The 23,992-nt window shown below is 43.8% G+C and overlaps 1 protein-coding gene across 7 annotated transcripts in view; it reads right to left on the bottom strand.

The window, feature by feature from the left end:
- SLC38A6 (solute carrier family 38 member 6) overlaps positions 1-23,992 on the bottom strand; it is a 97,176-nt gene that overhangs the window by 4,051 nt on the left and 69,133 nt on the right. For 4 of the 7 annotated variants that reach the window (XM_045070192.1, XM_004738883.3, XM_013056818.2 and 1 more), the window contains one exon: positions 10,613-15,622. In XM_045070192.1, coding sequence (XP_044926127.1) covers positions 15,557-15,622 — 66 coding nt within the window. In that variant the 3' untranslated portion in view covers positions 10,613-15,556. Of the gene's footprint in view, positions 1-10,612; positions 15,623-23,992 lie in introns of those variants that run through there. The other 3 variants (XR_006603736.1, XR_006603734.1, XR_006603735.1) reach the window with 2 other exon arrangements.

The following is a 23,992-nucleotide window of genomic DNA, read 5'->3' as shown; positions in this document are numbered from 1 at the left end:
GGTTCAGGAGAGAACTTCAACTGGCACGCAAACTTTTTTTTTTTTTTTTAAGATTTCATTTATTTATCAGAGAAAGAGAGAGAGGGAGAGAGAGCGAGCATGGGCAGACAGAATGGCAGGCAGAGGCAGAGGGAGAAGCAGGCTCCCTGCAGAGCAAGGAGCCCGATATGGGACTCGATCCCAGGACGCTGGGATCATGACCTGAGCCGAAGGCAGCTGCTTAACCAACTGAGCCACCCAGGCATCCCGGCACGCAAACTTTTAATAGTTACATATTTATCATCTACTCATTTAAACCTATAAGGAGAATATCAAACCTGTGACACCATGGTTCTTTTAAAAATAAAGTTTCTTAGGGCCCCAGGGTGGCTCAGTTGGTTAAGTTTCCAACTCTTGATTTTGGCTCAGGTCATGATCTCAGGGTCATGAGATTGAGCCCTTGGGGGGAGGCAGTGCTGGGCAGGGAGCCTGCTTAAGATCCTCTCTCCCCCTTTGCCCCCACCCCTCCCCACCCTCCCCTCTCCCCCCTCACACACACACACATTCACTGTTTCTAAAAAAAAATAAAGAATCAAATAAATTTGCTTGTACAAAGGAGAGCATAAAACATAAATGGTACAAAGTGAAATATGATACATGGAATGTGAGTCTGAAAGGTCAGTAAATTAGATCAGAGGCTACTGAGGAATTAGCCAGTAAAGAGAGAGAGGGGGGCGCAGGAACACTGAGAGGGGGAGACACTCAGCTCCACAACGACCAGCTAAGGACCCTCACGTGCCGTGCCTGGGTGGAGGCTGGGGACGCCGCAGAGAACAAGGCTGTTCCGGGCCCTGCTGCCTGCGGTCCAGCGCGGAGGCAAACACGGACCAGGGAGCCTGACAACACGCCGTCCAGTTCCCGTACCAGGAAATTCCGTAAGAGACAAAGCGGTGTTGGGAGTGTGCAGAACAGAAACACCTGACTTCACCTGGAGGGGACAGAAAGGCCAGAAAGAGCGAGATGTAGAAAGGAAAAACTCCCCGGAATGGCCGCTCTCATCGGCCCACCTCAGCTCAAGGCGGAGAGCATCCTTAAAACAAACTTTTGCTTAGGAGGCTGTTAGGGGCTAAACTGCATCCCCTCAAATATTCAGGCACTGACCTCCTAAACCCCAGTACTCCAGAATGTGACTGCATTTGCAGAGAAGATGTTTAAGACGTATTATATTAAAATGAGGTCATCAGCACAGGTCCTAGTCCAGTATGACTGGTGTCCTAATAAGGAGGAGAAATTTGGGTCCAGAAACACATGAAGAGAGAAGATAGTGTGAAGACAGCCCCCACCAAGCCAGGGAGAGAGGCCTGGGACTCATCCTTCCCTCACAGAGCTCAGAAGGAAGCACCCTGCCGACACCTTGATTTTGGACTTTCAGACTCCAAAGCTGTGAGACAATGATTTTCTGTTCCTTGAGCCCCCCTCGTCTGTGGTACTTGGTTTCATCTGCCCTCGAAAACAAACACAGAGGCCTAAGTGGGTTTTTGTCCTTCACAGTTAAAACAGCCCAAAGGACCCTGAGAGCACATAGACCTGAGTTTGGGAAGGGAAGATCCTGGCCAGGGAGGACTTCACAGGGCAGTCCCCTCCGGGTCTGGTAGGCCTCAGGGTCTTCCTCTGTCTGTCCCCTCTCTCCCCCAAACGGGAAGTCTGGAGCAGACAGCCGTCTTCCCTCCTGGACAGGGAGGAGCTGGTAAGGAGAACCCCCACTCCTGCCAGGTTATGGGCTCCCCGGCCATAACCTTGGATCACTTCTAACAGTCCTGCAGGGACAAGGGGGTTTACTGCCAGGAAGAGAAACCCCAGGAAGCCAGCCTTACTGCTTCTCGGGGTAGTGGGGTGGAGTGAGATTCTCCAGCCATGACTCATGCAAGGTTTCATGGGGAAGGGAATTTAAGAGAGTCATAACGACCATACTGAAAAGCAGTTAAGCCCATTTTCATGGCAGCATTACACAGAATTAAAAACTGGACGATTTGATCCTATTTTGCGACCACAGCTGCCGTGAACTATGCACAAGCAAACTGGACGGGGTGAGCTTCTTGCTGGGACTCAGGCTGGGCACACGGGCTTGTGGGAGGGGGCGTTTGAGCTTCAGCCGAAAACACCCCCACCCCTCCATTCCCTTCCTATTCCTCAGACTCCTCGAAATCACATGGCCATCTACCCCTTGTGGGGGGACACCAGGATAGCCAGCCTGTGCCAGAGGGAGAAAGGTCGAGGCCTCGGCAGACCAGACTTCAGAGACTCACTCCTGTCCTTGTGCGAAGAACCTCCACTCCACCCCCAACCCAGGGCTGCTTGGAAGGTGAAGAATTTGTAGCCATGCCTGCCTAGAGCCAACCAGCTTTTCCTGTCCCAGGGTTTCCTGAGCAACACCTCCCACAGCAGTGAGACTTGGGCAGACAGCACTGAGGAAATCCTGGAGAAGTGAGGGGCTCAGCAGGAAGGAAAATGGGCTCTTTCACAGACGACAGGAGATTGGCAGGTGCTAAGTGGGGGGAGGTGTGGGGTTTAGCCAGAGTTGTGCCACACACGGAGACTCAGAAGCAGCTCTGGGAGCTGAGCAGTCAGTATGTTCCTACTAGCGGGCTGGCCTCAGTGCTTCTATCTGTCTGACCACATTTATTGAGTGTCAAGTGTTTACAAAGTGCAATTCTAACAGCAGAGGAAAACTTTAATATTAACTAGGAGATTACACTTGGATGTCCCGGTCTTTGAACTTGGTCTGGTTGAGCAGAGGCATCCTACTCATTCTTTTAATGGAGTAAGCAAGGGGCAGGAATGAGCATGGAAATGAGAATTATTTATCGGACTACTTCCACTGTCCCTGAGCCCATCCAAGCCTTCTTTATTTTGTACTAACCTGGCTTCCAAAGTCAACCAACAAGCATTTGCTTCGTGACCTGCTGGGGCCCATAAGAGGATTTTTTTCAACCTAACACACTCATCTGTGAGCAACCACTAACAACACAGGCATTGTGAGGAAGGGCCCCGGACTTTTGAGGGCAAGGAGAAGCTGCTCACCCACTTCCTCACATCATCCTTGAAGGTCACCTTCTTGCCCACGTGATGGCAGCAGGAAATGTTCTTAGAAGCAAGAGCAATGAAAGAGACCATATTCTCCCAGCAACCCCCAACCGCACCACTGTCCCAGATAGGGAAGGAAATGCCAAAGCAGCTTCCCCCCAACACATCCTAAAAAGTTATTTCTAGTAACTGCCAGAACTATGTGTCTGGCACTGTACAGTTATTCTGATTTCCACAATTCTGCATGGCCAGTGGTATCTCCCCATTTTATAGACATGAAAGTACAATAAGCAGACCAAATTATGGCCCAAGGCACACAGCAGGATTTAATGCAGAAACAAAGGCCCGCCTCGAAATTGCTCAGTGTTTCCATAATCAGTGATTACAACCAATTCAAGAATAATAAATTTGGAGTGTGTCTGAAAGGGAGTCAGCAGCTATAAATAAACATACATGGATATTTCTCTTGAGCAAGCTCCAGTAAATTTTAAGGAGTCACAGTTCTACCTGGAATCTGTTTTCCAGCAGCAGGCGGATCTTTCCCTGGGCATCACAATGCAAGAAGAGTGAGGCCATCAGTACTGTTTCCCTGGGTCCTGCTGTGCAGTGACAATTTATTCTAGAAACCACACTGCAGAGCAGGACCAAAAATAGAAATGCAGGTTTTGCATATTTCATTCCTTAATGCTAGCACTTTGACCTTGTCCATAGTGGACCGGAATGGCTGCTGAGATTAATCCAACTTTATTGACACTTGATGTGTCCCTAGTTGGCCTGAAATGCCAGGTGCCTCAAAGGTGACAGTTACCTTCCAAGCAGCATCTACGTCAGAGTCTAATATTTTAAGCACATTTACCTCTCTTGATGCAGTGAAGGTTTCTAAGCTTCAGTGGGCACGGAGCACGAATGTGTTCTCCAAGGCCCAGGTCATGATCGAGCATGGGTTTTAACAACGTTTTGAAATGGGGAGGATGACTAAGGAGATTTGATATGGCCTTCGTTAACAACAGGTCAATTTAGGCCAATTCCTGAACCTGATGGTCTGGGTAGTCAATTCTAGCAACCAAGGCTGGATTCTCATAACAGACACAAACCAGAGGCTGAGAAAGCCCAGCTACAAAGGCACAGGCAGATCTGATGGTGGAAACGGAAGGCACATCAGCAAAGCAAACTGAGAGGCTCTCCGTCTGGTCCCACTTGGCCCCTGCAGATGTCTGACTTTCCACTTTTCAGCATTCACCCCCTCTAGTGAGTACAGTGCTTCCCAAATGACCATGACAGTCAGTGGCAAAATAAAGGTAGTTGATTTTTTTATAAACCAATTATGCTCCAAGGAAAAGACTACCCTTTCCACTATTGGATGTTGTTAAAGAAGACTTTCTTTTAGGAAGGACTGATGATGCTAGGTAGGAATTTGTTTTCTTTTTTTAATGTTCTCACTTAGCAAAATAAGAAGTTAGCCCTTTGCCAGGTGTTGCCAAAATGTTTACAGATTTCACTGGTCTGGGGAACCTCTGCATTAGAACATCATCAGAAAGCTTGCCGTGAGAATGCAGATAGTAGGCAAGTCCAGACATGTCCCGTGACAAGGAGCTTGCCAGGTTCCTTTCCCTCCAGAAGGTCGAAGCCTGACTTCCTGAATTCAGTGGGCACAGGCAGGGCAGGCCCTGGGGCCAGGGAACCAGAGGTCATGCTGAGAGGGGAGTTGGGCAAACATTTTGTATTTACTTTGTGATTCTGCCAAGGCTCTTCCTAGGTGCCTCTCCCCGAAAAAAGACGAAAGTGAATTCCCCAAAGAAAAGAAAAGGGCAACGGGGCAGATTACAGTCTGGAAGGCAACTGTTCTCATGGATCATTTACCAGCCTTCAGTGTTCTCTATCTCTCCAAAGCCCTAAATACAAGGAAATTGCCTCAAAATGAAGCAAGAGCAAGCATAGTTAGTACTCGCTGTTCTCCCGACCAGGAAAGTTCTCCCTCAACCTCTTCCAGCTTCCAAGGCCCAAATCAAACTTCTTCCAAAGACGGGTCCCAACTTCCTGAGATGGCCCCAAACCCCACCTCTCCTGGGCCCCCAGCACTCTCCATTCATACTTCTAGGACAGCCTGGCTCATTCTTACATAGGTCATTTCCTTCTGATTTGGGAAACAAAGTTAGAATGTTGGAACTTTAATAATAACCTAGGCAAGGCCCACCACATGCCTGGCCCTCCTCTCAGCAGCGGTGTCAACACATCCATCCTCTCAATAACCCAGCGGCTCAGCAAACCCGGCATTACCCTACTTTCATAGCTAGAACCAGACCCCAGGATCTTCCTGCCTCTGCTGCCTGACCCAGTGTCGGTCACAGTCAGTGCCTACTGAGAGAAGCGTGAGCTACGAGACAGTTGGATTTGCCTATTTGGGGTGTTGCCAAACCAAGGAATATAGGGCTGGTCTAGATAATGTTTAAGAGTTTTCTCCAGGGCACCTGGGTGGCTCAGTGGGTTAAGCCGCTGCCTTCGGCTCAGGTCATGATCTCAGGGTCCTGGGATCGAGTCCCGCATCGGGCTCTCTGCTCAGCAGGGAGCCTGCTTCCTCCTCTCTCTCTCCCTCTGCCTGCCTCTCTTCCTACTTGTGATTTCTCTCTGTCAAATAAATAAATAAAATCTTAAAAAAAAAAAGAGTTTTCTCCACCTGTTCAGTTGTGGGAACTTTAATTAACTTGCACACTCCATAATCATATTATTTGTGTAAATATATCAGTACACTCGTAATTTACCAGTTTATTGATCACTGACTGATAGCTAAGGGTGGGTACACAGTTCTCTCACCACCTTGAATCTTGTGAAGTTGTAGGAGTGTGTACAGAATTAGTTATGTGCATATGAGTCCCAAAAGGATTAGCAAATTAATACATTATGCCTGTGTCAACACTTTTATTTTTAAACTAAACTATTTACTTACTTAACTAACTTTTGGCTTTACGGACAGCTGTTAGTACAGCAAACTGGTGTTTAATGAAGCAAGAAAAATAATAAACCATATTGATGTTATTTCCCAAATAAGTGCTTTTTAAAAACATCTCTTTGCTGGGAAGGCAAAAATGGAGCTGGAGAAGATCCAAAGAAATGCAATAATATGGTCAAGAAAATGGAATAATTTCTATGCAGACAAAAAAAAAAAAAAAGAGGGAGGTCCTTTTTCCTGGAAAGATGAGGGATGAAAGAAAATGTGATAAAAAGCTCTAAAACTGGGGTGCCTGGGTGGCTCAGTGGGTTAAGCCGCTGCCTTTGGCTCAGGTCATGATCGCAGGGTCCTGGGATTGAGTTCCGCATCGGGCTCTCTGCTCGGTGGGGAGCCTGCTTCCCTCTCTCTCTCTCGCTCTCTCTTTGCCTGCCTCTATGCCTACTTGTGATCTCTCTCTGTCAAATAAATAAATAAAATCTTTAAAAAAAAATAAAAATAAATAAAAGCTCTAAAATTGTGAAAGTTACACAAAGAAGATAAACATGAAGAATTGCTTCCAAATCCCAAAATAACAGCATCACTTTTTTCTTTCTACCTTGGAGATCAACGTAAATACAAGCACCTACCAAGAAATAATACTGCTTACATATTGAGAAAGAAGATAAAAGGTAGTACTAACTTTTTACACAGTGACAACTAGTAAAAGCTAATTGGCTTAGAGGTGGATGGATTAAGGCGACTTGTAAATTATGAAGAGAAAACAGTATGTGGGAGGAGGGGAGGTATTTTCTATGTTGATGAGGCAGACACTGTTGCCAGTAATTCTGCCCTCTATCTGTCCTTCCTCAAACCAAATATTATGCTGGATGGACCATGAATCAATGTACCAATATTGGTACCAATGTACCAATCAATGTACCAATATTACACTTCTACATTTCCTATTGTGTTTCTGTATCAGATGATGAATTTGACTTTTGCTAGAATATATATAAAAGTTGTCCCCTGCTGACCAGTTTCATTGCATTACTATTCCATAAAAACAATCATCTTCTAATGAAAGGGTCTTAATTTGGTGACAAATGATAGTCCTTCTGAACAGAATTACCAGCAGGACATTAATTCATGCAAAGGCCTTTTAGCTGATCTTAGGAACATTAGCCTAAGTTTTGTCTTGGGCCACAACACCTCTCCACCCTTCTCTCCCATGACCCCAGATTACTGAGCTGCCATGTGTTCCCAATGCAAGAGTCCTGTAAATAAATGACCCCTCTGCTCATATACTCACCTTGGGCTGGGGACAATGAATCCTGGCACCAAAGCCATGAAGGTGCCCACAGGGACACATTCTAACATACACAAGAGGACAATGAAAAGGACTGGAACCCCTTCTTGGGTTCTGGCTCAAAATGCTGCTGCCTTTCCTCTGGCTTCTCCCGACAGCCTTCTCTTAGCAGATAATCACATCTCACCCTTTAGAACATGTACTTGATATTAACGTTACACCCTCGCCTAGCAGGGCGGCCAGCTTTCCCGTGGTGGCTGGGTGAGGGTGGCCTTGGTCCACAGAGCAGGGACTGTGCCAGCGCCTTCAGGTCCAAATAAAATCTTGGAGATCTTTGCCTTCAGTGGTAATTATTCTGGCAAAGATCCTTTATACATTGCTCTAAATGTTAGCCCTCCAAAGCAGAAAATGACTCTGTGGAAAGTCTTTTGTGTTAAAAAAAAAAAGAAGAAGAAAGAAAGAAAGAAAAAGCAGCAGCAGCTTTAGTAAAGGCATAGCAGCTTTGGAGATAGAAAATGTATATTTTTACAGGCCATAGTGAAACCCACTTGCATAGCTAAGAGCTATTGCACATACCCATTCGCCTTCTTCAGTGACCTTCCAGGATTCAAGCTCTCAAACCAAATACAGTCTTATGTGTTCCCAAATTAGTTTTTCTCAGGGCTAAAGAGAAATTCCCCTAAAGCCCCACTTTTCCAGAATGCAGCACCCTCCTCTGTGCCCAAGAAAAAAATACACTCAAAACTCCATTTCTCAATATTAGGGCATATTATGGATATGAAATCTTGGTCCAAATCCCCATGGTCATATAAAACATGTCAGAGAATTGCATTTGGGGGCATGGAAGAGTGTTACAAAATAACTATTTCCCCATCAGAGCACACTGGGAAATGTTTGCTGACACCTTCACTTGAACCCAGCAGGTTCCCTTGGAAGAGTTTGGCAAAGAACAGGCCCGTCCTTAATGAGGTGCTGGAATTGGTTAAAAATTTAATATGAATTTACAAAAATGGTACATCCTAAAAATCAGACCTCGGGCCCGCACAGGGGCGTCTTTGCGGGCTGCGTGGCTTCAGCTTTCAGTCTGCGAAATGTCCTGAGTCAACCAAGGATCATCGCCTTGTGTTGGCCACTCCTTCTGTTTCTAAAGCAGTCTGTGGAAAACATCAAGAATTTTTTTTCTTTCTTAAAATTTTTGCCTTTATTCTCCCTCCTGGAAAATTCTTCCTGAAACTGATGGTGATTTGTTTCAGAGGATTCCAAGAGATTCCTATTTGCAAGGGCCTTGGGAGCACAAGTCAATAGGTGTGATCATTGCTGGTTCCTCTTGGAGAACGGTTTCCTCTACACATCGTCTACATACTCTGGGCTGCCCGGTCATGCCCTATTGTTCCAGAACACTCAACTTCCCTGTCTCTGGCTTTCCTCTATGGCCAGATTGAAGAGAGAGGACCACAACGGTGGCCGAGGGGGCTTTCCTCCCCACTGCCCTTCTCCATCAGGTTAGGCATTCTGATTTTCAACCACTCAGGGGCTCACAGTTCCAGATTTGGTCATTTTCCTTCCAGCTCCCATGTCCTTCACAGAATCCCCTTCCCTTCTCTACACACACATTCACACACTCACTCAAATCACACAAAACTCTGTCTAGTTCCGTGGTCTTAATTTATTAAGTGGAGTGATGGTTGCAAATTAGTTATTATACTCGTCCTTCCAAAGCAGACTGCATGCATTTTAATCCCTTAAGATTCTGGGAGTCTTTCTTTTACTTCTAATGGTAGAATTTCAAGGCACCAGAGCAAAGGGGCAAAGTTTTGAGGCAGGCTGGCCTTTGAGCATTCTTCCAAGCACAACACCTACTTTGGCTGCTATGTTCAGATCATGGGGATGGGAGTTTCAACACATTATGGGACGTAAATTAGTCTACATATTTTAACACCTTTTCAATCAGAAAAGGTTTTTTTTTTTTTTTTTTTCTTGGAGAGTTTGGGAGATGACAAACTTGATAAAATGATTCTAACATGCATTTAAGAGAATAAATATATGAGAATAGCCATAAAAAGATTTTTTGAAAGGAAGAGGAAGGAGAAGATACATGCTTGATTAGATATGAAAACATGAGTTCCGCTTCTGTCCAGTGTGCCAAAAGCTGAAAATAGTGCCTCTCCCATCTTCACAAGCACAGAAAGTCAGATAAACTACAAAATCATAGATTTTCCTAAACCCATCAGAGAGCTAAGCTCATATAGAATCAAAACACATGAAATCTATAGAAAGACAGCCCCTCCAAGGAGAAATGGGACACAAGCAAGGGCCTTCTTGTGGTTGAGTATATGAAGAAAGAGACCAGGAACCATACAAGCAGAAGAAGATGAAAGAGAAGAAGAAGAGGGAAAGGGGGGAAAAAAAGAAAAGAAGAAGAATTCAGCTACAAATTGTAATAAATTGTTAAAGGCTAAAAGTGGGCTAGCCTGAAAGTATAGCACCCCTGGGAGTCGGAAATACAAGTGGAATTTACACCCACTTGCAGGCTTTCATCAGAGGCCTCCACCCACCGCTTGAGAAAAGACTGAGAGGAGGGCAAGAGACCAAAGCAGCTCCCCTCCGTGGTGCAGGTCTGTGGGAGTGTGAAGCAGTGTTGCTGAGGGAAAGGCACAGATTTATACCCAGACTCTTCGCCTTAAGCCACAGGGGAAAGGCAGTGAACTCTGTTGCCCTTGGGCATAGATGAAGACCCATTGTAGCTGGGAGAAGGGTAAGAGACAAAAAAATCCTCTATTTTTGGGAAAGGGAAAGGAGAGAGTCCTGGACTCAAGATTCTATAAGAAGTCTCTCGCCAACAGGAAAGGGACAGGACACATTCTCCTGCATAAGACAAAAGGCATAGCTCAACTGCCATGGGGAAAAGGGCAGAATTTCTGAGTAAGCCCCACTCCTGAGACCCAGATACACAAGGCCAGTCTGGAACTGCACCGGGATGAAACCCACCCACACATCCCAGCACCCAGTAACAAGTAACGGCAGTCTACCCCACAGGCTGGGTGCAAGAGCACGGAGAAAGAACTCTCTGAGGCAGAGATACAAAGGTTGAAAACTGCAGCTGAAGAACGAACATCGAGAAAAATACCTCTGATATTCCAGCCATGATCAAAAACATAAGGTAATGCTGAAGGAATTTGAATCTGGTCATGCACTGAATATTAACATAACAACAACAAAAATCCAAAAAGCAAACAAAGCAAAAAAAAACCAGAACCAAACCCAAGCCCAGCTCAAATCCTGCTATATTCATTCAATCTAACAGAACAAGGTAAATGTCTATTTCCAGGCACAAATTTTATTTACTTTAACTTTCTGGACTACATACAATGTTGCATCAATAAAAAATTAGGAGAAACATAAAAGGTGGGGGGGGGACAACCCACTGTCAAGAGACAAAGTAATCAATGCAACCAGACTGAGACAATCCAGATAGAATTATCAAATAGGGAATTTAAAATAACCAATATATCAATATGTTAGAAGCCTAGTGGAAATGAACACATCAAAATTTTTATCAGAGAAATGAAAACCATAAGAAAGAATCAAGTAGAAGTATCAAAAGTAAAAAAACATAGCAAAGATGAGGAATGCCTGTGACGGGCTCAAAAATAAATTAGACACAGCTGAGGATAGAAACAGTAAACTTGAAGGAAGGTCAATAGAAATAACCAAACTGAAACACAAAAAGGAAAAAAAAAAAAAGCCCAGAGAATCCAAGAGCCATGAAACAATACCAAATACTCTAATCGGAATTCTAAAGGCGGGGGAGGGGTGGCGGGGAAGGGAGAGAGAAAAAAAAAGAAAGAGAGAAAGAGCAAAAAATTGAGCTAAAGAAAGAAAAAATGAGACAGAAATATTTGAAAAGATAGTGGTCAAAATTTTCCAAAACTAATGAAAGACATCATGTCGAGAACCCCAGGCAACATAAATACAAATGAATAAAAAAGGCCAACACACCAAGATACATTATTTTCAGAGTTCTGGGTTTGGATTATACATATATATGTTTGAAAATAAAGAAACCTAAAGAAAGATCCAGATGGTTTCGCTGGAAAATTCTATCAAAACTTTAGAAATTACCACCTATTATATGCAACATATTCCAGAAAATAGAAGAGAGCATGACACATCTCATTTTATGAGGCCAGCATTATCCTGACATCAAACCAAAGGTAGTTTAAAAAACTATTAATATCCCATATGAATATTGGTGCAGAAATCCTTTAAAAAACAAGAGCTATATAAAAAGAATACAGGGAATAAAGACCAAATAAATGATAAATGTCTAAAATTGCTCATGTCAATATTAAAAAAGTGGAAATTTGGGTGGAAAAATAAAGAATAATACATCAGAAAAGAATGGAGTTTATCCTGAGAAAGCAAAACTAATTCAATATTTAAAAATTGTCTTCCACCATATGAACAGCATTTTTAAACACATATATGCATTGCTACTTTTTCCTCTTGTCATTTGTCTTTTCAGAACAATTAAAAAATTTGTAATGTATTTTACCTTCAATCATTCAATTCTCAGTGCTCTTCGTGTCTTTGTTCTGGCACCTGTTCCTGCTTGAAGAACTTCAACATTTCTTGCAGACTACATCCCAAGGCAATAAAGTCTTAGTTTTCATTTTCTGAATTTCTTGCCCCTTGGTTAGGGTGGAGGGCTGGTTTCGGGTCCCTCCACAGTGGGTATTTTTCCCCTCCCCGGACTGCCCCATGGAGGGATTCTTTCCTGGGACTTTGGCCAGTCTTTTCTGTGAGTGTCTGATGGGCATCACGGAGAAAAGCCTGCAAAACAGATGCAAACTCCCCTGTATGTGTGGTCCCAGGGGCTCACACTCCCTCACCAGCCCCCACTCATTCTCTGCTAACTCGCTCCCTACTCCAGGTGACTTCTGTTGGCCACATCAGCCCCCGGGGAGGCAAGCGCTCGTGGCCTGCGCTTTTCCACCCACCCCCACTGACCCTTAGATTTCAGCCTACTTGCTTGCCCTGTAACCTCAGCTCTTGGAGGGGCCCCTTGGAGCTTGTCGGAGTTTGTTTACTTTAATAAGAGTGGAGGTGAGGGTCCTTCTATACGTCTATATCTTGAGCGTTTTATATTCTTCATACCTGGCTAGCCCACACGGCCATTTCATTCCTCAATATGCTTTTCATACTCACAGGAATACCTGTGACAATCGCACGAGCACGGACATGCTCCCACCGGCCTGCAGGGAGCCCCCTTCCAGGGGCCAGCCTACCCTGTGGAGAGCCGGAGGTCCAGCTGGGGAGGAAGCCAGGGTCCTCAGTCCCGCACTGGGAAAGGTCAGTAGAGAACACAGCTTGCAGAGAGCGCAGTCAGGATGCAAGTGACCTTCTGGGGCCCTTGGATTTCCAGACTCTGTCTCAGTCTCCCGTGCCTGTTTGTGCCCCCACAGTTGTCCTCTAGGAGCCTGGGACTGGAGAGCGCCCCTCTGCAGCTGGGGGCGTGGAGACTGTTTCAGTTTCGGCAGGTGACGATAATGTGGTTGAGAAGCCATGTTTACTGGCAATAGAAAACGGGATCCAGGAGACACCATGTGTTCCCACTCCACACTGTGTACATTTTTCGGGCTCTGAGCTGCTCTGGCTTCCAGCTGGTTCATTTGCCTTCACTCTCTAACAAACAGGAGGGACAGGACAGAGAGAGGCCCGTTGTTTGGATAGGGTCTGTATCAGTGTTGAAAAGGAAGAGTAGATTTCTCTCTTTCCTTTTAGTGAAGAGCGAATAGGAGCAGCCGAGCAGCCAGCAGAGCTCCTCTCCTTTACCACACTCAGGGCTGTGCTTCAAAGTAAAAACCACCATGCTCTTGCTTTCGAAGACGTCAATGCTCCGTGCATATTTATCAAAGAAATTGCTTACAGAGAGGCTCTAGAAGAGCCCTCTGCTTTTTTGTAGGATTTGAGACTCAGTGGATTCATACTTGCCTTCCACATTCATCTCAAAATACCCCCCTAAGGAGGTAGACTTCGTGATCTACGCCTCACAGATAGGAAAATCGAAGCTCATAGGAGTAAGGACCACAGTCACTGGGCTCCTAAGGAGGAGACATGTCTTGGAGTAGCCCTAGAGCACTTGATTGCATTCATGCAATGGAGGGAGTTGACATGGGAGCTGCTTTCTGCAACCTACGTCCTCGCCTTTGTCCCTAAGCCCTCTTGTTGGAGTCTAAGCTTGTCTCTCAGTCAGGAAAAAAGAAAACAGGTGATATGTTCAAAAGGAAAGTGTAGTAAAGGAACTTTACACAAGGTAATAAGCAAGGTTTAAGGAAATCACTGAAGGACAGTGAAGTATGTTCCTGGCCAATGTATGAGTTTGCTAGGGCAGCTGTAACAAAATAACACAGACTTGTGGCTTCAGCGATAGAAATGTATTTGCTCATAGTTCTGGAGGCTAGAAATCCAAGATCAAGGCGTTGGCGGGTTTGGTTTCCTCTGAGGCTTCTCTTCTTGACTTGCAGATGGGCGGATGCCTGCTTGCTGTGTTCTCACATGGTCATTCCTCTGTAAATGAGCATCCCTGGTATCTCTTTGTCTAAGTTCCTTATTCTTGTAAGGATGCCAGTCAGATTGGATAAGGGCCCATTCAAGGTCCCATTTTAACTTAATCACCTTTTCAAACGCCCTATCTCCCAAGTCCAGTTACAGTCTGAAGTATTGGGGGTTAGGGCTTCAATATATGAATTTGGAGGACACAATTTAGCCCATAACAGCTAGTAACAATGAGGGAGAGGTAGTTATTACTACCTTATGACTGAAGGGGCAAAGAAGTCCCCAGCAAGGATGGCTATATGGAGAGGGCCACCTGACAGGAGTTGTGCCTTCAGTAGAGAGGTGCAGCCAACATGGCCTAGCAGAGAGGGGGTGTGGAGGGGTCATTACCCTGACATCACTTTCCTTTCCTCTGGGTGTCTTTCTTTGGCTGAACCCAATGGAAAGCCAGAGGCAAACAAACCCACTGACACAGTCCACAGGGGTCTGCCTCCTTGACTGAGAGCAGCATGTGAAAAGTTGAGGGGCAAGTATGAGATACTCAGCATGGCTTACAAAGTGCACATTAAGGTTTGCTTTGAAGTGATGGTGATTTACAAGAGGGGCATTCAATTGCCTGGTTTTTCAATTATTCCTAGGTGTGTTCAATGGTGAGAGAATACTGGGGAAATAACTATGTCTGTAGGGTCATTCTGAGAAGACATTTCCTAAAAAAACAGTCTTCAGAGATGTCTTCTCTAGGGCTGGCGGCAAGAGCATCATTCATGTTACTTAAGTAGACAGTAGAGAAGGGTCAGGGATGACCTGGGTTTCTACCCTCTCGTCAGAGCCCTTCCAGTCGGAGTCCAGGTGTGTTCATGACTGCTTGTAATCATGCCTCTAGGCCTTTACTTGTGCTGCTCCCGCTGCCTGTAGTGCCCTCACACTCCTTTTCACTGGCTAACTCTCACTTACTCTTCAAGAGGGTCATCCACTCCCAGAACACTTTCTTGGACTCTCCCGCCCACAGTAGGTGCCCCTCAGCATGCTGCCATCATAGCCAATGTTATCCCCATTGTAATGCTTGTTTGCTTGACTAAAACAGACACTCACAGAATGAGAAAGCCCAGTGGGGGGACCCATGGCAACAGGCCTTGGCCCAAAATCAAAATCAAGACAGTCAGCAGGACTGTGGGACATACTCTGACTTTCCTGTAAGGTAGGGAGACTCTTACTGAAGATGTAATAGGCAGACCAGTTTTCTTGTTTTAGCTATGTGCCAGGGGACAGTTGCAAGTGATAGTGGTGGTCGCCCAAAGATCTCAACATTTTAATACATTGAGGACACATGTTAATAGGTAGGACACAGCACAGATGGGGGTGGAGGGGGTTAACCGTCCATCCATCCGAGCATACCCTCAAGGGCCACTGTGCTTGGAGGTCAGCGGGTTCAGAAAAGCACCAGCAGCGGTCCCTGTGCCGTCATTACTGCCAGCCAGGCAACAGAGACAGCGCATGTGCACGTGGGGCCTGACCCAGCTCTACCGCGTGCTCCCCTGAGGGGTCTCCCTGAGGCCCAGCTGGTCTCACCCATGCAGAGCTAAGTGGCACAGGCAACATAGCATGGCTCCACGGGTCTGTCACCTGCTTCAGTGCTTCAGAACTGGCCTTTGGAATCAGTCCTCCATCCTGACTCTGACCAGTTCTGACAATGGACACAGTATTTAATCTCTGTGAAGCGATTTCCTCGTCTGTACGACGGAAGCAATAGTGTCTTTGGCATGTGGTTGCTGTGAGAGTAAAACGAACAAGTAGCACACATTAAATACTCAGCAATTGTTAGTTGCCTTATTTTACTGACAGAAGTACTTAGGGGTTCAGGAGAAAGATCGCCATGTGCTGGGTGGTCAGGAAAGGCTTGGCGAAACATGAGAAACTTGAATTGGGCCTGGGAAGGTGGGTTTGGAATGTCTGTGGATGGTGAACAAAAGGGTGGGTCAAGCAATGACCCCAAAACACTGGCCAAAGTAATCCTACGGCCTCTGGGCTCAGACCCTTGTCCAACTTACTTTGGTTTTTATTCCTCAGTCAAGCCTCCCACCTCAGGCAACCGCCCCCTCACAGCTCCTGCTTCCAGGTCTGGCTAATTCCCCTTGTGCTCAAAACCTCCATGATTTGCTACATGCCATGTGGCCCTCTAATTCCATCCCAAGGCTCTAGAGGTGCAGATCTGCAAACCAGCGTGATTAGCCACCACTGCTGGCTTCCCGTTCAGCATATAAATCTACTGCCTGGGATTACCTCATGCCAGAAAACCGAAATCCAAGTCAGATGGTTAAAGCATTAATAGCAGTGAGTGTTGTAAAGACTCAACAATGCGAACCTTCCCAAAATGAACCATCCTGACCTCCCTTGCGCTGACAATGCGTGTGTGACATCATGTGTAAATGAGCCTTAAATTTGAACCAGGTGCCGAGAGCTGTCTGGCGTCTCCCGGCTGCTGTATTAACCACTAACATGCACAGGGGGATTCTGAGGCAGTAAAATGAAGCGAAACTGATGGCAGTGACCAGTGCTGGGGCGCAGCAGCTGTGGCAGTGAATATTCAAATCACGCCCACCCTGTTGGCCCCCAGGCCCTGTAAAGCTTATTTCCGGAGGGCTGGGGAGCCCCGGGAATTTGGCTGGCTTCTCTCAGTGACAAAGCTCCACCATGCAAATCAACCCATTCTGACTTGATTCTCAGGCTTGATTCTGGGCTGTTTGGATTTGCATCCGTGAGGCAGGACTCTGAAGCTCTGTCTAAAGCAGTAGTTGGTGGTGGTCAAAGTTGGTCATGCAGGGACAGGCAGCCTAGGAGAAATTTTTGGAGGGCACAAGTTCCAAAGAAGAGAGCCACAGCTCCAAACCCTCAGGTGCTATGGCTTCCTCTGGCTGGGACCTGGAGATGAAAGTGTGCCTTTGTCTGTGCGGCATTATGGACTCCCCTGAGCTGGGCCTCTCCCCACAGCAGGTTACATGACAAACAGGCTCTAGAGATCACGAAACAAAATTTGGAGGGCTGGAATGAGGCGTGTATGTGACCTACCAATGCTAGTCATAGGTCCCAGAGAGTGGATGAAGCAGGTAAAAGTGAGTTAGGAGGAAATGAAGCCTGGATACAATTAAGAGGGTTTTTGTTTTTTGTTTTGTTTTAATGTTTTTTATGGTGCCCGATCCCAGGTTATTAAGGACATGACCATGTTAGCAGCCTGCATTCCTATCATCACTAGAAACTGGAGGCCTGTAGAAACTGAGACACTGAGGATAGAAGGAAGGCTTATGAAATAATTGCTGTCTTCGTGGATACTGTTCTAGAGGCTTTATACATCTGGTAAAAAGAATGTGGAGCCCAAGATGGGTGAAAGCCCACACCCCACATATCCTATAGGTCTTCAGCTCTAAAGAAACCCTGTGTTATTGAGGGCAAGCTCTTAAACCACCAACACTCATCAAGTGCACTGCACTGTACTATGAAGTTTGGGGGTGGGGAGGCAGGATGGGAGGCAGGTCCCAGACACAGGATATAAAGGGTCTGCTAGACAGAGTATATTTTCTAAAGCCTGTTATAGTGTGGTTAGATATAAATATACAATAATTTGCATATTTCATGATGTAAGGAAATTAAATGTAGTACCAAGATGTTAAAGATGGGTTTCCTAGAAACAAATATGGAGCAAATAATTTCATATTAGAGTCTTAGAAGTCCCTTCAGAAGAGGCAAGTATTGAGTTAGGTTTTGAGGAGGAGGAGGAACTTTGGGGAGGAAAGAGAACATAGCATGTATGGCTTTGTGCAGAATTGTGGAGGCAGAACCATGGCGAGTCCCTTGAGATGCCAAGGGTTATCATAGGATCTGAAGGCATGGGGGATTTCCCACAACTCCAGGAACAGTTCCTCATGCCCCCTAAAGCTGAGACTTTAGAACAAAGTGTGGGTTTTTAGATGACCAGCCCTTGAAAGCAGAGCGTGCTTTTTCTCATACAGCTTTTGGAAGATAAGGATGGTGATAGGCAATGCAGAGAAGCAATTAAGATCACTTTTGGAACATGCCTTATTCAAAAGCCTTCAACTAAGATTCTACCTTTTGTTTGATTTAAAGCCCAAACTCAGGGGTGCCTGGGTGGCTCACTTGGTTAAATGTCCAACTCCAACTCTTAATTTTAGTTCAGATGATAATCTAGGGTCATGATACTGAGCCCTACATTGCACCTTGTGTTCTGCATGGAGTCTACTTAACATTCTCTCTCTCCCTCTCCCCCTTCCCTACGGCTCACATGGGTGCATGCTCTCACTCTAAAAAAAAAAAAAAAAAGGGCCAAATTCAACCTGGCTTCCAGAATTCTCTACAATCAGGATCCTACCCCTCGGCTTTCTTTCTCAAACTGTTCATTACATCTTTACTCCTGACAAAATTTTTACTGGTCACTTCTAAAATATACCTTTCATTTTTTTATGCATTTCTTTTTTTTTTCCAAGGGGAAATGCATTCCTCCCATTATCATCTTTACTTCGGTTGTCCTACAATTTTACTCAGCTGTTACTTCCTTGGCAAATCTTTCCCATTCATCCAGGCCATAAGCCTCCATTCCTATGAACTTGTCCAGCAGAGGTTTTAATGTTCCTATTACTCACCAAGCTATGTCATTCTTTCAACAAGTGTACACTGATGTCCAGGGCACACATGGCATGCACTAAGGCCAAACCCCGTCCTTCCGGGTATTATGATCCTAGTTGTACACAGCTTGCCTCTGTTGGACTGTGAGCTCCAGGAGTGATTGGATTGAGCAACTAAAGGTTAATCACTGTGTGTACTGAGCAATGCCACGCACCTCTATGACAAAATCATCCCCTGGCACATGAGGCTGGAAATGGGAGTCTAAGAATTTTCTCTCATCAGAAAATTAAATTAAAATTAAAGTTCAAAACTGCTACAGTATGGCTCTCTGACTTACTGAAAGCAAGTTTCTTTTTGTTTTACTAGAGAAGTGGAAACATTGTGAAATGTTTAAGTAACTGAGTCTGGGAGTGATTAGATATCTTTTGGGGGATTTGATTGAAAAGAAAAAAAATCTGGGAAAACCATTTTTACTTTCACATTAAAATGCATGAATGCAACTCTATTTATTTAGTCTGGTTAGCTAATAAGTTGAGAACTATTCTGGATGAGTGAAAGCAAAGAATTTATTTGAATGCAAATGAATGACAAATCTTTAGACAAAGACATGGGGAGTATCCAAGTATTTGCTTCCTTGTGAAATGTAAATATTATCATGGTATAATCATTACTGACTGACTCGCTAGAACACGTAAACCTATGAAGCTTTATAGTAGAAATGCTACTTTTCCTAAATGCTGAAACGTTGGCCAATTTTTTTTAAAATTTGTAAACCATTAATTATTTAGATATTTTTCCCTTCCAAAGTTTAGGATCAGCAATTACTTGGGGGAAAACCCAACTAAAAAGGGGCGGGGGATATGTGGCAAGTTTTTAACAAATACAGGCCTATTGCATTTAAAGGACTGTATTATATTTTTATGCTGTATTATGACCTTTCTTTTTTATATTAAAGGATAATGATGATAAGGTGGCAAGCTTTTTCTTAATACCCTCCATCAATTTGCAAAATAAAAAGCTGGCAATCTTAGGACTGTCCCCAAAATCTATTTTGAAGGTCTAAGGATCTAAAAGAAATCAAAAGTCTGGAAAACAATGAATCAGAATCTTGATGGTCTGAGATATAGATATAAAACAAATTTTATTTGTAGAGAGTCATAGAACACAAAATTGGATTTCTAACACTGTTTTTCAAGGGGTCTAAGTTTTCGCAAAGTCTGATTGACAAATACTGGAAAAATATTCCTGCTCTACCAAAAGCCCACATGCCTTTCCTTTGCAGAGAATTTTCCTCTGAAATTCTTAACAAAAAAGAAATAATAATGTTGTGGCAATAGACCATGACTCAGAGGACAAAGTATGGGCCCAGTGCTGTCTGGCTGGCATAGGAGAGCCGACTTAGACTCAGGTGCAATATTTCAATGAATAAAGGAGATTCTATACAGTTGGTGTTAACTATGTATCAACTATGAGCAGATATACTTAGCCATTAGCTGGATATACTTAACCATTAGCAGGACAGTTAAGCACACAAAAACTTGTTTACATTCTGGGTGGGCGACCTTGGGCAAGTCATTTAACTTCCTAACTTCTATAAACTTTAATTTCTAATCTTTTAAAGGGGGGAAATAGCTGTACTTACTTCAGATGACATGTGATCACGTGCTTGGCCTGGTGCCTAGTCCATCCACACATGGGCTGGCTCATGTTGGGGATATTATTTTATGAGACTGATGACCTCCCATTCACTTAAAATATCAAACTTCCTCGGATATAAACAGAAAACTAAGAGAATGAGGGAACTACAAAAATAGTCTTCACTCTTTCCTCATGGGGGTCCCTTTCCCTAGAGACCCTCTCCTTTCGATTCCTACTTTTACCACCCAACTAGAAGTAGAATCAACGGGTTCTGATCCCAAATACAAAACACCTTAGGTTGATAAAAGGCATGTTCTGGGAGACCAGTCTCTGAGCTACCATGTTTGGTTCTGGAACCCATGGAACCCTTCTAAGGAGAAGAGTTAGAAGCACATAGCTGCCCCAACCCTCGAGATCTACTTCTTTGAAGTTTGGTCTTTTGTCTTATAAAAGAGAGGCATTTCCCTACAAGGACAACTGAAGACTAATCACGAGTGATTTTAAGTCAATGAAATGACATTTGGCTGCTCCTGAGATGGCACCCGAAGTGGCCTCACTTTGAGAGCCAAGCCTAGTTGGTTTAATCACATCTTCACAGGGGGGTGGCCTCATAGCCCTTCTGACATCCCCAGTACTCTGGGAAGAAGCAGCGGCTTACGTTTTTTTCTGGGCGTCACTGGCTTTGAGGTCCACTTTTCTGAGGGATCTGATCTGGCTAGCACAGATGGTATTATTCTTGTTCTGCCCCATGTGGCTCCAGGGAAGGGTTCTGCACGCACAAGCTGGCTCACACAAGGCATTTCTGTGTATCGCTTTTATTGGTTTCAGGAGACAGAGGCAGGCAAATTAAAGCTGAATATTAGACTTTTCTGTTCGTTAAACGCCCTTCAGCCACTTTCACTCACAGGCTCCAGACTCCCACCGCTGGCTCAGCACCCGCGGCCTCTTTCTCTCCACTTTTCCTCAATCCCTAAATCTATGCTCTTTTTATAAAGAGTGCTGTAGCTATTTCTTCAACTTCCTCTTCTCCTGCCAACTCATTCTCATAAGGTCTCAACCTTTTTTTTTTTTTTTTTAAAAGATCTTATTTATTTATTTGACATACAGAGATCACAAGTAGGCAGAGAGACAGAGAGAGAGGAGGAAGCAGGCTCCCTGCTAAGCAGAGAGCCCGATGTGGGGCTCGATCCCAGGACCCTGGGATCATGACCTGAGCCAAAGGCAGAGGCTTTAACCCACTGAGCCACCCAGGTGCCCCAGTCTCAACCTTTTTTTAAAAAAATTGAGGTAAAATTCACATAACATAAAACTAACCGTTTTACAGTTCATAGGCATTTAGTAGAGGTTGCATCCCCAATGACTTATCAAGACAGTTTCCTAAATAAAGACATGAAAGATATTTCCTAGTACTAAGAGGAAAAAAAATTTTTTAAAGATTACATATTTTTAAGTGATCTCTATACCCAATGTGGGGCTTGAACCTACAACCCTGAGATCAAGAGTCGCACTCCACTGACTGAGCCATCCTGGTGCCCCCTGAGGAGAAATTTAGAATGCCAGTTGCTTCCCCTCCCTTAAACCTTGATCTTCCATGGATAGAAGTCTTTTGGCATTTGAGGAAAAGATGCATGAAACAGCTGCTTATCCTTTTGGAGAAAGAGATATAATTTGTGGGGGGAACACGGTTGTGAAACATTTAAAATAGATTTGTTCACAGAGGGTAGTATTTATAAAACTAATTTTCAGCTTTATTTACTACTCAATGGAATATCAGCAACTTACTTGCAAATCATTCATCAAACATATATACATTTATATATTTTTTATATATTACATATAAACTTGACATTTGTTCCTAGTTGTTTTGGTACCTACATATATATATTTATATATGTAGCAAAACAACTAGGAACAAATGTTAAATTTCAGTAGTGGGTATATGGACATATTATTCCAACTCAGATGTATATTTGAAGTTGCTTATAATATAAAGTTGGGAAAAACTCATGGAGAATAGATTTTTATTTAGATAATTTGTACTAAATGGTATAAAAATGTGTTATCCATGTTTTTAGGATATGAAATTTTAGGCTATGAAGGGTACTGGGCTCAAGTCTGGTGTCAGCCACAGTCCTCACACTGATCATTCAAACTAAACAAACCTTAGAACAGATCCAAAGATTGGCTGAGCTGAGCAAAGATTATACGGAATCTGGAAGAGCGATAGCAATGGCCAGCCTCTCTCCTCAGAATATCAGTCACACCGCCTCCTCTCCCAGGAACAGTTCACATGTAAAGGGCACAACTTTCACATGGTGGTCATTAGAGCCATAAGAAAACTCCCTAAACACACAATGAAATAAGATTTTTAACAAATATTTACTGAGCACCAATTGAGTGAACTTACGGTATTAGGTGTTGTGTACAAGCTAATATTTGCAGGATGTGGCTTCTGTTTTGGGGTTAATCACAATTGAGGGAGAGAAGGTGCTTAAATGTGAAAAGCTAAGTAACACCACAAAATGTAAAGAGTAATTATTACATTGTTGGTGAAAATGTAAGTTAGTAAAACCTTTACTGGAGGACAATTTAGTAATAGGTATACAAATTAGAAATATGTATACCCTTTGACTCAGAATTCCAGTTAAATGGGCAGGAACAAAATACTATGCCACTGTAAATAGAGTTAGGCTGCTTGCCTTCTTATTTTATTTTTGTAAAGTAGGCTCCATATTCAGCATGGAGACCAGCATGGGGCTGTAACACACAACCCTGAGATCAAGACCTGAGCTAAGATCAAGTCCAATGCTTAACTGATTGAGCCATTCAGGTGCCCCTAGGTGGCCTGAAATGTGTTGATACAGAATAATCTCCAAAACAAAAAGTGAAAGGAAAAATAGACAAGTGGGATTACATCAAGCTGAAAAGCTTCTGTGCCAGAAAAGAAACAATCAAGAGACTAAAAAGTCAACTGACAAATGGGAGAAAATATTTGCAAACCATATATCTTATCTGATAAGGAGTTAATATCCAAAATATCTAAGAATTCCTACAACTTAATAACAACAACAAAAATAACCCCAAATAACTCTAATTAAAAATGGGCAAAAGACTTGAATACACATTTCTCCAAAGGCATACAAATGGCCACTGGGCATATGAAAAGATGTTCAATGTCCCTGTTAAGGAAATGCAAATCGACACCATAATGAGGTATCACCTCACATCTGTTATGATGGTCACTATAAAAAAAAATCAGAAAATAACAAATGCTAGTGAGAATGTGGAGAAACTGGGACCTTGTGCAGTGTTGGTGGGAATGTAAAATGGTGCAGCCACGGTGGAAAACCATATGGAGGCTCCTCAAAAAATTAAAAACAGAATTTACCATATGATCCAAAAATTCCACTTCTGTGTATTTATCCAAAATAACTGAATGAGGTATTCATACTACCATGTATATTACAGCATTATCCACAAGAGCTAAGAGGTGGAAACAGTCTAAATGGCCACAGCCAGATAAATGGACAAAGAAATTGTGGTATATCTGTACAATGGAGTATTATATAGCCTTAAAAAGGAAAACCTACCATATGCTACAACAGGGATGAAACTTGAAGACATTATGCTAAGTGAAACAGCCAGTTACAAAAGGACAAATACTGCATGATTCCACTAAAGCAGTGAAACAGCCAGTTACAAAAGGACAAATACTGCATGATTCCACTAAAGCAGAAATACTCATATACACAGAAAGTAAAATGATGGTTGCCAGGGCTGGGAGGAGGGGAAAATGAGTTTTTGTTCAATGGATATAGAGTTTCAGTCCTGCAAGATAAAAAAAGTTCTATAGATCTACTGTATGC

This window comes from Mustela putorius, unplaced genomic scaffold (assembly GCF_011764305.1).
Source record: "Mustela putorius furo isolate JIRA1106 unplaced genomic scaffold, ASM1176430v1.1 tig00000129_pilon_pilon_pilon, whole genome shotgun sequence".
NCBI classification, from domain to species: Eukaryota; Metazoa; Chordata; class Mammalia; order Carnivora; family Mustelidae; genus Mustela; species Mustela putorius.
This window is presented reverse-complemented; position numbering and strand designations above follow the sequence as displayed.